At 47.9% G+C, this 13,926-nt stretch overlaps 1 protein-coding gene across 1 annotated transcript; it reads left to right on the forward strand.

Moving 5' to 3' along the window:
- The first annotated feature begins 588 nt into the window (after positions 1-588).
- MIP (major intrinsic protein of lens fiber) lies at positions 589-13,410 on the forward strand. Its single transcript, XM_083428013.1, has 4 exons — positions 589-1,021; positions 8,107-8,271; positions 9,759-9,839; positions 13,028-13,410. The coding sequence occupies exons 1-4, from the start codon at positions 662-664 to the stop codon at positions 13,211-13,213; spliced, it is 792 nt and encodes a 263-aa protein (XP_083284139.1). The 5' UTR covers positions 589-661; the 3' UTR covers positions 13,214-13,410.
- Positions 13,411-13,926: the final 516 nt, after the last annotated feature.

Raw genomic sequence — 13,926 nt, forward strand, 5'->3', positions numbered from 1 at the left:
CATGGTCTCTGCTCCCTCCTGCACAAAGCTTGTTGCAGCACTAAAGACATCATGTCTGCTCCATTCTTTTGCATAGGGAAGAGTTTTGGCCTTGCAAACAGAGGAGCTTTGGAGACGAGTCCGTTACACCTCGGAAAACCTGCAACTTGGGGAAGCCCCTCCTTGAACCGCCCCAGTTCAGAGAGGAGGACCGATGCCTTTTCTATACCAGGCTGCAACCAAAAATACCCCCACAAATTGGCCCCTTGTGCTGCAGTAGCATCCTTGGGAGTTATGACCCGTCTACCCCCAGCCAGGAGTGTTTCCGTGAAGCTCCTTAGCTGAAAAGTGGAAAGAGGGAAACGTAAATGCACAAAGGAGTTGATCTATGAGGAGGATCAAAACCCTGAAGCCGGAGCAGGATCTGGCTGTCTCCTTGTGTACTCCTCAGCCTTTTTTATAAGCACCACCGCAGCTTCCCAGGCCAGGCAGGGAAGAGTTAAGAGACCCCAATCAGTTGAACTCAGTTCCCACCTCCTGGGCTGGGCTAGGGAGCCTTATAAATCTCACAGCCGGGGTAGAAGGCAATGGGCTTAGGTGGAGCTCAGCAGCAGCAGAGAGGAGCTTGGAGACTGCCCTGCTGCCGCTGCGCACCGCACCTCCACCGCCGTCCTGCCTCGCCATGTGGGAGGCGCGTTCCTCCTCCTTCTGGAGGGCTGTCTTTGCCGAGTTCTTCGGCACCATGTTCTATGTCTTTTTCGGCCTGGGGGCCTCGCTACGCTGGGTGGTCGGCCCCCTGAACGTTCTGCTGGTGGCCTTGGCTTTCGGCTTGGTGGCGGCCACCATGGTGCAGTCTCTAGGCCACGTGAGCGGAGCGCACATCAACCCAGCCGTCACCATGGCCTTCCTGCTGGGCTCACAGCTCTCCCTGTTCCGCGCCATCTTCTACATGGTTGCCCAGCTGCTGGGAGGAGTGGCCGGCGCAGCCGTGCTTTACGGAGTCACGCCAGCAGCGTTGCGGGGTAACCTGGCACTCAACACGGTAACTGGATCGGGCAGAGGGTGTTTGAGGAGGGTGGCACCCCTATAATCTAAACATCCAGAAGGTCATATTGCTGCATGCGAGAGCTCCACTGATTGCATAGCATAGTGGGGGGTTTTTAATTCTGAGTTATTAGGGACAATCCCAAGGGTGCTAGAAGGAGGAGAGGGATTCATAAGGAGTCTTGAGTCCCGAGATCTAGGAAGGAAACAACCCACTAGCATAGGGCCTGGAGCCGGACTCTACATGCATTTGTGGGAGATGCATGAAACATTTGTCTCAGCTGCTATCTTTGATTGACAGCTTGTCAACATGACTTTGGCTTCATAACTGGGTGGCACCTGATGTGTGTGTGTGTACATGTGTGTGTATATGTGTGTGTACTGTGAGGGAACTGAGGAGGATCACAAAGGAATGCGAGAGAGGAATATTTGAGGATGATTGTGTCATGAAGACAGCATAATGGGACTTCATAAGTGTCGGCTTGGGCTATACGTAGGTTTTCCACGCATCAAGCGAACAAACGCCTTTGTGGCTTCTGCCAGCTGGATGAGCGCCATGCATGTGAACGTTGTTAACTGCCAGACAGAATGCAGAAGAGGAATCTTGCAGCCAATAAAGGTTTTATGTTTGCGTTATATATTGATTTAAGAAAAAAGGCAACTTAACCCTTAGGCATGAAAAGGCCTGTCATCTGTTGAAGCCCACACCTAAATAATCTGCTGGTTTTATAATGATTCTATCTTTATTTCAAGATCAACTTAGCTTCTTGGGAGGATGTTTTGTCGTTTGTAGCTCACAAAGAGCCCAATCCTAAATACGTTTACTTAGTCAGAAGTATGTCCCGCTGAGTTAAATGGGATTTGCACTGCGGCAGGTTTTCATAAAATTTAAGCTTGTGCCCGTAATGAACACCTCCCATTGTTTCATGGGCTGTGGGTTGTTCCTCTCAAAACTCCCTCAACCGCATGTGATCTGATAGCTCAGTTCATTCTCCTAACAGAACGGTTTAAAGGAAACCCAGAATTACTAGTTGGTTTTTCGGCATCCGTCTGTCTCGGGAGCTAATGGAGGAATGTGGTATATTTTAGGTACCGTAATAACTGACTACATGACTGTTCCTTTATGGAGTTGAGAGCAGAACTGCCAAAGAAGCTGGCAAATGACCATAGCTGAAATTTAAATTTCCCAAATCAATTTTGTATCAGGAGTCCTTCTCCTTATTTAAATTTAGATGCTTCCACCTCAGAGATGTTGGTTTGATGCCAGATGTTCAGATTTCTTACTCTGCCTGTTGGTGTGATTTAGGCTTCCCTAGAAACATGTTTGGATTGTCAGAATTTACACTTCCTTCAGAAATTACATCAATCTGTTCTAGGCCAGTCTAAAGGATTTTGGCTCTGGTTTTTTGTTTGTTTTTTTAATGCAGTGCTTCACAGCTTCAGCTGGAGACATTTGATTCAGGTAGGACTGGGATGAAGTTTGGGATAACTCAGCCAAAGATGTCAAGACCTGGTACCTACGCTTAAAATAGGCTAGCTTAAATTTTGGTCCACTCAGTGATTAAGAAAGCGAAAGCATCTAGAGCAACAAAGATAAAGAGATGAGTCTAGGGATTTAAGATCTACCAAAAAAAAAACAAAAAAAAAACCCATAAAGTAAGAGTATGTATACAAACAAAAAAATTAACATTTGCAGAGCATTTTTTCTCCACTAGGTTGAACCTACCTTCCCCCAAGCTTTGTTGCATGAAGGTCAGACATAAATTCCTAATGGAGATGCAGTCATGATTTCAAATTCCCCTTTTCTCCAGGGAGGCTGCAGGTTGTTTAAAAGAAATAGAATGTTTATCCAAACACTTTTTGGGTGTATTGAAGGAGAGATAGCAGATTCAGCGCTAGCACCTAGAGCCTGGGGCAACTGCTAGGCAGGGATCACCACTAACACCCCCCCTCAGGGGACGATGGGTGGGGCAAAACACTTTATTTTTCATGGTCCTGTATGGTCAGTGGCACCAAGTGCCTAACTCCGGCTGCCATTTAAATTTCCCACAATGCCCCTGGTGGACATGATGGAAAAATAAAACCAAGGTCCAACCCAGGCTTGACAGATAATTCAAAGCAGTCCTAGCCTTCTTAGCTAGGGCAGGGGGGCAGGGAATTGGGCTTGTGGGTTTAATTAGGTGCCCCCTTACCACCACCCCAGATGGGACGTGGGTGGCGCTGTGGGTAAAACCTCAGCGCCTAGGACTTGCCGATCATCAGGTCGGCGGTTCGAATCCCCGCGGCGGGGTGCGCTCCTGTTGCTCGGTCCCAGCGCCTGCCAACCTAGCAGTTCAAAAGCACCCCCGGGTGCAAGTAGATAAATAGGGACCGCTTACTAGCGGGAAGGTAAACGGCATTTCCTTGTGCTGCGCTGGTGCTGGCTTGCCAGAGCAGCTTCGTCACGCTGGCCACGTGACCCAGAAGTGTCTGCGGACAGCGCTGGCCCCCGGCCTTTTAAGTGAGATGGGCGCACAACCCTAGAGTCGGACACGACTGGCCCGTACGGGTAGGGGTACCTTTACCTTTACCTTTACCACCACCCCTGCAAATAATTCAAGGATGGATGATGATGAGAAAATTGAAGAGAGCTACAGTGGTACCTCGGGTTACAGATGCTTCAGGTTACAGATGCTTCAGGTTACAGACTCCACTAACCCAGAAATAGTACCTCGGGTTAAGAACTTTGCTTCAGGATGAGAACAGAAATCGCATGGCGGTGGCACAGTGGCAGCGGGAGGCCCCATTAGCTAAAGTGGTGCCTCAGGTTAAGAACAGTTTCAGGTTAAGAACGAACCTCCGGAACAAATTAAGTACAGTGGTACCTCGGGTTACATACGCTTCAGGTTACAGACTCCACTAACCCAGAAATAGTACCTTGGGTTAAGAACTTTGCTTCAGGATGAGAACAGAAATCGCATGGCAGCAGCGGGAGGCCCCATTAGCTAAAGTGGTGCCTCAGGTTAAAAACTGTTTCAGGTTAAGAACGGACCTCCAGAACGAATTAAGTTCTTAACCTGAGGTACCACTGTATTTAGGCTTATGTCGCCCTTAGCCTAATTCCATGCAGGCAACAAGGTGGGGTAGGGTGGGGTGGTAAAAAGAGAAACAAAAATGGGGGGTGGTGTGTGTTTTCTCTCTTTTGGCTCTGCCTCCTGCCACTTGTTTTGGGCTCTAGTTTTTACAGATGGCTTTGGTTTCCCCCTGACAGATCACAGGAGGAAAAGTTCCCAATTCCTGCTGCAGCACATAGCTTGGCACACTTGCTAAATTAATGTCAAGGGAGGCAGTGTGGTGCAGTGGTTGGACCAGAACCTATTATCACTCGAGCCACAAAGCTCAGGAGAAAACACTTGCTTGCAGCCACCCTCTCTCCTCTTCTTTTTTCTTTCTTTGTCTTTTTATTATTAGCAAAATCATACATACATAACCGATAAACACATAAAAAGAAGAGGAGAAGAAAAAGAAGGGGGGCAGAAAAAAGAAAAATTAAAAAGAAAATAAAGAAAAAAATAACTATATCAAAATGACACCTTAAACAATAAGAATACCTATCTACTGATAAATACTGTTGAATATAATTCAAACCTATATTGATATTTATTGTATATTCTAACCTTCAGTTTGGATTGAATCCCTTTACCATTTATTATGTTATTGACATCCTTCTGCCTCTTTACGGTTTTGGTTCAAGTTTTCCTGTTTTATACCCCGTGTTTAATTATTTATCCTCATCTTGGAATGAATAAAAGACATTTCCCTATTTGCAGAGTTATTCAAAGCACAGCCAAGTCTTAATATTGGAACCTTGTTTCATCAAATACTTGTTAAAACATTCCCATTCTTTTTTAACTTTGTTGATTTATTTCTTATTGACTCTGTAATTTTCGCGAGCTCCAAGTACTCGCATATTTTTAGCTGCCATTCCTCTCTTCATGAAATATCCACTCTCTCTCTTCTTAGTCTATCCCACAGGGTGCAGATTAGTCTGAACTTCTTGGAATAAGATGGAATATATACAGTGGTACCTCGGGTTAAGTACTTAATTCGTTCCAAAGGTCCGTTCTTAACCTGAAACTGTTCTTAACCTGAAGCATCACTTTAGCTAATGGGGCCTCCCGCTGCTGCTGCTGCGCCGCCGGAACACAATTTCTGTTCTCATCCTGAAGCAAAGTTCTTAACCTGAAGCACTATTTCTGGGTTAGCGGAGTCTGTAACCTGAAGCGTATGTAACCCGAGGTACCACTGTAATATGATAACACTCTTTGTCCAAGGGCATTCTTATCTGCTCCCTACTTTTTCCACACAGTGGTCTCAATTTGCATAGGGTGTTTTATAGTGGGGTGTCAGGGAACTGCCATCGGCTCAGAGGTGAGAGGTGGAAGGGCAGTTGGGTTACAGGAAGCCTCCAAACTTCGTGAGAAGCAGCACTTCCTCCATGGAGGAGGGAAGCCCTGCCTTTAGTGGGGAAGAGATACAGGGCTCGGAGGATGCAAGAGAGAGCCAAGACACCGTGCATGAGCAAAGCGGGGGGGGGGGAGGCAGGTCCCCCTTTAGCCACGCCCTCTCTGCGCAGTAGGTTTACGCACAGAGAGGGGGGCGTCGGCTGGGGGTCAAGAGACTACTCTGCTGGGGAAAGTTCAAGGACTGCCCACTCTCAGATTCTGCTAGTGACTGAGCAAGACATGGAATTGAGACGTTCTCAGTGGCGTAGCGTGGGTTGTCAGCACCCGGGGCAAGGCAAGTAATTTGCCCCTAACCCGGGGCAAGGCAAGTAATTTGCGCCCCCCCCCCCCCGCTGCACTGTCCCTCCCCCAGATAATCCCTCACTCTCTCTCCGCACTGCACGCACGCCTGACACCCTCCCCTCCACAGTGGGCGGCGACCCGGCAGCTCGGATCGGATTCGCACAGCCAGCACTGCAGTGAGAGAGAGTGAGTGAGCCAGGTAGGGGCAGAGAGCTACGAGTGCGAGCGCCCCCCCCCCCAGATGTTGCGCCCGGTGCGGCCGGCCCCCCCTGCACCCCCCACGCTACGCCACTGGACGTTCTGCACTGTAAATGTTTTTGCAGCAATAATAAACCCTTTGCAAAGACCAGTGGGGATCTTGCCTGTTCACTCTCGAGCAACCACGCCGGGGGGGGGGGTGTTGTTAGAACTTTGTGGGTGCCAGACTCCCCTGTGGGTGCCAGACTCCTCTGTGTTATGAGTTTCAGGCTCCCTCATGTTATTAGTTTCTGGGTGCCAGACACTGAACCTCTGGATTCAGCAATTGTTAAAATATTAAGCCGGGCTAGTTTCCCAATGAGGAAATTGCCTGTGGTGATGGGCCATTAGGAAAGCTCTGCCCCAGATGGCAAATAGGAAGGGGCCCTCCCTCAACTCAGAGTTAGAAGACAAAAGCCAAAGTTTAGAGGCTTTAGAGTTGGCTGGGATGTGACCTGGAGGATAAAGGTTGCAGTCTGGTAAAGGCGGCAAGATGGAAAGCCGCGGCTAATTTCTGTCCTGAAGCCACGGCTGCTGCTATGGGAGAAGCAAGACCCGCTTGGGGTGCCACTGCTATGAACCCCTCTATCATAGGCTCAGGTTGTATATATGTGTAAATAAACCACATATCATAAAGACACCACAGTCTCCTCTGTGCCTCATTTCCCAAAGGAAACATGAACCCTGGGTAAACATGCCTGGAACCCCTGGACTCTTGCATCACTCAGAAATTGGGGTGGCATGCAGCAATCTTCTCCTACTTTTGTGAGGGTATGGAGGGCTGGTGGTCAAATTAGAAGGCTTTTTGGGGGGTACCCACCAGCTGAATTATTCTGTATTTGCCTAGGGTGTTAAAACTAACCTAGAATTAGTCATATAGCCCTTGAAGAGTAAAAGCATATCATCATTAATGCATTTTAAGCGAGTGAAATAGTGTCTTAAACTATGTGGACTCTCACTAATTGGAGTCTGAAGCTCCAGTGTCATGACAGTGTCATGACTTGCACCTTTGCTGGGCTTATGGTATATACCTGAGACTTGATGGGTAGGATTCTGTCACCACTCAGCTCTGGAGGGAACTGGCATGTCTTTACATCAGTCAACCAGATCAAGTCACTAATATTCCCTGGTCCCTACAAAGGCTTCCTGGTGCTTTTTTTAACCTACTTTTCTCCCTTGCCTCCCTTCACTGTTCGACAGTGGAATTTGCTGCCAAGGAGTGTGGTGGAGTCTCATTCTTTGGAGGTCTTTAAGCAGAGGCTTGACAACCATATGTCAGGAGTGTTCTGGTGGTGTTTCCTGCTTGGCAGGGGGTTGGACTCGATGGCCCTTGTGGTCTCTTCCAACTCTATGATTCTATGATTCTATGATTCACTTCTGTTGCCTCGGTCAACTCCTAACACCACTGGCACCAAGTCTGACAGACAGACCTCCGCATTGCCACCTGGTAAATGCTTTGCCCAAATCTCTACATCCAACTTTTGATTAGTAAAGGTAAAGGGACCCTTGACCATTAGGTCCAGTCTCGGACGACTCTAGGGTTGTGACGCTCATCTCGCTTTATTGGCTGAGGGAGCCGGCGTACAGCTTCTGGGTCATGTGGCCAGCATGACTAAGCCATTTCTGGCGAACCAGTGCAGCGCACGGAAACGCCGTTTACCTTCCCGCTGGAGCGGTATATATTTATCTACTTGCACTTTGAGGTGCTTTCGAGCTGCTAGGTTGGCAGGAGCAGGGACCGAGCAACGGGAGCTCACCCCATTGCGGGGATTTGAACTGCCGACCTTCCGATCGGCAAGCCCCAGGCTCTGTGGTATAACCCACAGCGCCACCCGCGTCCCTTAACTTTTGATTAGCTCCATCAATATTTGCTAGGCATGGAAAAGATGCCGTGAGAGTTGCCTTCCGTATTGTAAACTGCAAAGTTCTGGACACCATGTCAATAATTATGCTATGAAGCTTATTGCATGGTCAGAACAGTAGTAGGGGGAAGGAATGAGGTGTGGGCTTCTGTCGTTTCCTCATGGTTCTGTCCTCCTTTGTGTCTCCCTGATTTCAGATACACCCCAGTGTAAACGTAAGCCAAGCTACAGTCGTGGAGATCTTCCTGACCTTACAGTTCGTCCTCTGCATTTTCGCCACCTATGACGAGAGACGTAACGGGCGCATGGGATCTGTAGCGTTGGCTGTGGGATTCTCCCTCACTCTTGGACACCTCTTTGGGGTAATGACTCTGTGCAAGATGCACAGATGTGGTACCAGATGTAGCCTATTTGCACAGCAAGACAGGGCCAGATTACCTTCATATTAGCCATGCGTACTTCTATCTCGGTTCTGTGAACAGCCCCACACATAGCGCTGTGCTGCCCTCCTCCATAGCTGTCAATTTACAGATATGAAAATAAGGGACCAGCAGCCTCGAAAATAAGGGATCAGCAGCGCAAATAAGGGATTTTGCTTAGCTTATGAGTTCCATCGGCCCTTCCCCACCCGAGAGGGAGGGAGAGAGACTCTCGCCCATGCCGCCCGCAAGCTTGGCATGAGGTGGTTGCGGTACCGCGGTGGCCGCTGAAGCGCTGGCCTTCTGTGTCCCTCCCCTTTTCCTCCTCCCTCAGGCTGCCGCCGCCTCCGGCTCCCCCTGGCAGAGCAGCGGAAGCCTCGCAAGAGAGGGGCTGCCTGCCTGTCCGCCGCCACCCGTCTTTCACAACATGCACCTGAGGGGAAAAGGGAGAGACGGAGATGCGGCAGCTTGTGTGCTCGCTCTTTCGAGGCGGAGGATCCCGAGCCGCTGCTTCCCTCCTGAGCCGGGCGAGCATGAAACCCGGGAAATTTAAGGGAAATCATCAATCCAGGAAAGCAGCGGGACATGGTGCTGGGATAAGGAAGTTTCCCGCCAAATAAGGGACCGGTTGACAGCTATGCCCTGCCCATGCTTTAGCACAAACCTACTTTTCCATCAGTTTGCAATGCAACAGATCATGTTGGCTGCCTTGCTGTCGAGATTATGGGGGCCTTTTCGCATGTGATCAAAAGGATTTCCCAATATGGGAGTGGCCATATATGGGAGTACAAATAGAGCAATACTGAGACATTCAGAGTGAATCACAGCTGCTGGAAAAAGGGAAATATTATGGTGTTTGTTGACCGTCCATATCACTGCATTTTAGCAGAGGATGTGACAGAAAGCTACGGGATCATATATAAATCCCACCAAGCCTTTAGCTGGAATGGGGAATGAATTCAATTCGATTCACATTTAAAGGCAAACACACATAATTTGCACTTTCTAAAATAATATGCAAACTGAAATGTAGCCGTCCTTCAAAATGTGCAGTTCTCAGAATTTTGCAATGAAATTCTCTGACCTAGTAAGGCATACAAATATGTATATCCTAGGGTAAAGTTTGCATTGAAATGTACACACTAGTGGGGGAAAAACATGCAAACATTATATTCATGAAACTTGCTTTGCAAAAATGTATGTGTTGGGCAAAATTTGCACTAAAACGTGGACAAAATTCATTGTGGATTCTAAAACCAACCAACCAACCAGAAACTGATATGCAAGAACTGACTTAAAGACTAAGAAAACGAGACACTGAAATTGACAGCTTGGTGTGGTGTCAGCCTTTAGAAAAGAAATTGGACCTGCTTGGGGTCCAGGGACATGGGGGGAAACAGTTTCTCCATTCTAACCTTACTGTCTTGCAGATGTACTTCACAGGAGCTGGCATGAATCCTGCCCGATCCTTCGCCCCGGCTGTCATCACCCGCAATTTCACCAACCACTGGGTAAGGAGAGGGTTTGGGGGTAAGAAAGCAGGCTTATTCATAATCAGGTGTGTAACAACATATCAAGCTAAGGGTTGTGGAGAAAGCTCTGAGCTGATCAGGCCGGATTCCTCCAAGGCTCTGTTTCACATATTCTAGGGTTGCCCCTCCTACCCAGCCAGATGGGTGGGGTATGAATAAATTTATTATTATTATTGTTATTATTATTATTATTATTATTATTATTCCTCTCCCTGAAAATCCATCCTTCATGAAGGCAGTGCTGAGCAGGACACCTAGTAGATCTCTGCAGATGCAAAGCTCAGATTGGAGACGGGTTCAATTATTGTGTCTGGTTCAAAGGAGTATTTGGGTCAAGGGTGACATGGAAGCACCCTAGAACTCTGTGTCACCCCAGATAAAATGAAGATAACCCAAGCAGAAGACTCCCATGTCAATATCTTCAGGTCACCTCATAGGGGAGCAGGTTATGGTGCCCCGTGAATAATTTTAAACACAGTTGCCAACACTTAAAAATAAAATAAAACAAAGCCCTGAAGTGTCTGCCCTTAGTCTGTGCCAACTTTGTACCAGCTATTTTTCCTGGTTATATGCACTAATTAGGACATCCTGGAATAGCTGGTGCAGCCCTAAACTAATATTGGGTGGTATCCATCATGTTTGTTCCTTCAAGGTTTCTAGAGAACTTGAAATAATTCTTTTACGTCTCTTTGCACATGTATACTAGACCCAAGAGCAATAATCCCAGGACCAGGAGGTGCAAATAGAGGAGAAAGGAATTTGCCAACAGTATTGGTGCAGACACGCCCTTAGGACAAAGACAGGCAATCATTCTTAAGAGAGCTGACATGATATATACATTGTTATGAGGGGAAAAACCTGCTCCTTTTCCCTTATGGGGTACCCAAGAGGCCATATAGAGTCCTTTTGTAGGTTCTCTATGGGTAGGAGAAAATAACAGAGACCAACCAGAGAATATTGAGAAGCAAAGCAGCTAGTAAGCCTGATATTTAATTAAAGCTGTTGAAACACACACACACAGGAGGGACCGCGAGCCATGCGCACAAGCACTTATATAGACATTTTAAATTGCCCGCCCTGGAGTCCAAGGCCACCCCCAGAAACATCATACATACATCACAGAAGGGGTGTGGCCCAAGACCACCCCCTTAATACATCAGAGAAGGGGCAGAAATCTATCTGGGTGTGTTGTTTCTTCCTGTCTGCCAGGTTACCTGATTGCATTATCTGGGTTTTGGCCACTCTTTTGTTATGATAACTACTCAATTCCTGAACCCGGGTCACAGGTCACAGGCTCACACACTATTCATATCTTGAATGTGCTCTTAAGACAGGATTTGTGAAAGAGACATTGGGGAGATTTCCCATTTCCTTCAACCTTGCAGAGAAATATTTGAGGTGATTTTGGGAGAGAGAAAATGGTTTCAGGACTTTTCTGTGGGGTTCAGACATGTGGTTTACACATTTGTATGTGTTTGCTTGGTACATTTAGGAACATCTATGAAATAAACTCGGAGTCGAGAGTGGATTTCATACTCTTTATTCAGCTCATTAGTGGTGAGGAGGAATGGAAGTTCCCCCAGAATGTCTGCTTTATATACATTATTTACACAATGGGCCCCACTTGATTGGCTAATTCCGGGATTCACCTGTAGGCCAATCAGGTTGCGGATTCACTTCCACCTGGAGCTGGATTGGGTGGCTCCTGTGGACCAATCAGACTGCTGCATTCTGAATCCTATTGTTCTAGGGCCAATCAGACTGCTGCATTTTGGATCCTATTCAACTCAGTACATAACAATCTATTTTATATATATAAGACCTTCAAATTCTTATAACAACATGCAGCCTATTCATTTGCCTCATGGTCACTTCTGCTGTGGAAACAATACGGGTTGCTAATATTCTCTATTTTAGAGTCTGTGAGGTCATTCTTTTTGAATACACACCAATGTAAAAGTTCCTTTTGTGTAATAAACTAGAACAGCAAGTGAAACTGTTTTCTTTTGTTTCCCCCACACAATCCTTCTGAAATTTGAAGTGGTATTGCTTCCAAACTCCACCACCTTGCTCTGCCAGCTTCGTAACTGTTATGTACTGAAGTTCTCACCCTGGGCCAGCAGGGGGATACTGTAGATAGTTCAGCAGCTTCCGAGGCCACGGCCTCCTCAATGGCTTTCTGCAGCGTGAGGTTTGGCTTGGCGAGGAGACACCGTTGCAGACGGATGTCCCGGACCCCGCAGACGATTCGATCCATCAGGGCATCATCTAAGTCTCGGAACTCACAGTGCATTGCAGCCTGTCGGAGGGCAACAGTGTAGTTGTTAATTGACTCCCCCTCTGCCTGGTTCCGGTGGTAGAACGCATGGCGGGCAGCAATCTTGGACGGCTTTGGCACATAGTGGTTGCAGAGCTTCTCTTTAATCGTGTCCTACGGTGCTGCCTGGACTGCTACAGGTGCAACCAATGCTCGGGCCGTCTCAAACACCCCAGGCCCACAAAGGCTGAGGAATAGGCCCCGCTTCCGCTCCTATGATACTTCCATCAGCTTGTTGGCTTGGAGGTAGCAGTCGAACCGAGCGAGGTAGGAGTCCCATGATTCAGAGGCTGGGGCAAACGGCGGTAGAGGCACAAGTGAAGCCATGGTTCCGATGCTGACGTGGAGGCGATGGAGGGAACACTGTGCTCTAGCCAGAACGGTCAGCTCTGAATTGGTTTTGCTCCGTGATTTTGCTCAGTGTTTCAGCTCAGTGATTCAGCTCAGCTCAGAGAGTGGCCGCATCTGGCTATGCTCTGATGTCCATCGATCCCATCATCGTCGCCAGTGTTAAGTTGTGGGTGAACATATCAGACGACACAGCGATTCTCCAAACAGCTCTTGTTTATTCACAGGTCAGAACAGAACTGAACTGAAGGGTTCAGCCAGCCTGCTTATATAGAGCTCCAGTACAACGTAACTGTAACAACTTTCTGTAACTATCCAATCACTGAACGTCACTTTCGATCCCTTATTTGCATATGTGGACCTGAACTATCTACAGTATCCCCCTGCTGGCCCAGGGTGAGAACTTCAGTACATAACAGTAACTGAAGCTCAAGGAGAGTTATAAGCCTCTCCTGTGTCTCATCGCTCCTCCTTTCTCTGTGCTTCCTCCTCTACTTTCTAGGTGTATTGGGTTGGACCAATTGTTGGCGGTGTGATGGGCGGCTTCCTCTACGACTTCATCCTCTTCCCCCGGATGCGCGGGGTCAAAGAGCGTATGTCTGTCCTCAAAGGCGACCGGCCAGCTGAAACCAGCGCCCCGCCAGAGCCTCCTGGGGAACCCGTGGAGCTGAAGACGCAAGCGCTATAAGCAGTGACCTTAGGGTGACAAAACCACAGCACACACACACACCCCTCCTCTGGGGAGAGAGGGGGCAGCAACCACTGGCCCAGTATACAGACTGTTATTGCTCCTGGCCAGTAGGAAGCGGTGCCTTAGGAGACACAGATCCGAAGGGACAGTTTGTTATCCGGTCTCTCTCTCTTTCTCTCTCTTTTCAAACAAACGGGACGATGGAATGGGGAGAGCGGGTGGGTGGGGGAGATGGTGTCATTGCCTGATTTTTAAAACACTTTTTTTTTGCGGTGAGAAATCTTGAAAAAACGGCTTTAGGGGGAAAGGTGTAGGAGAACAATTCCTCCTGATCTCCCTGTTTGAATTCCTGCAAAACTCCAGAGTTGCTTCTATATGTGTGTGTGTGTGTGTGTGTGTGTGTGTGTAACTGGACATGTGGAGTCCTTGCCACTTAGTGCTGGGTGTATGCATGAACGAGTGTGTGTGTGTGTGTGTACATATAAATATATATATATATATATACATATATATATAGGAAGGCATTGAACAACATCTATTCCCTTCACAGCTTTCCATTTAAGGCCCCCACTGTTTTCCGCTGCTAACTTTCTTGGAGACAGTTCATCTAGCGTAGGATTGAGAGGCCAATTCAGGCTCCTCTGTGCTTTGTCGCAGCCTCCTTTCACTTCCCTCCCTGCTCTGATCTGGTCCCCATCTCATCTCTGTGG

Source organism: Podarcis tiliguerta, assembly GCF_965153285.1.
Source record: "Podarcis tiliguerta genome assembly, chromosome: 2".
NCBI lineage: Eukaryota > Metazoa > Chordata > Lepidosauria > Squamata > Lacertidae > Podarcis > Podarcis tiliguerta.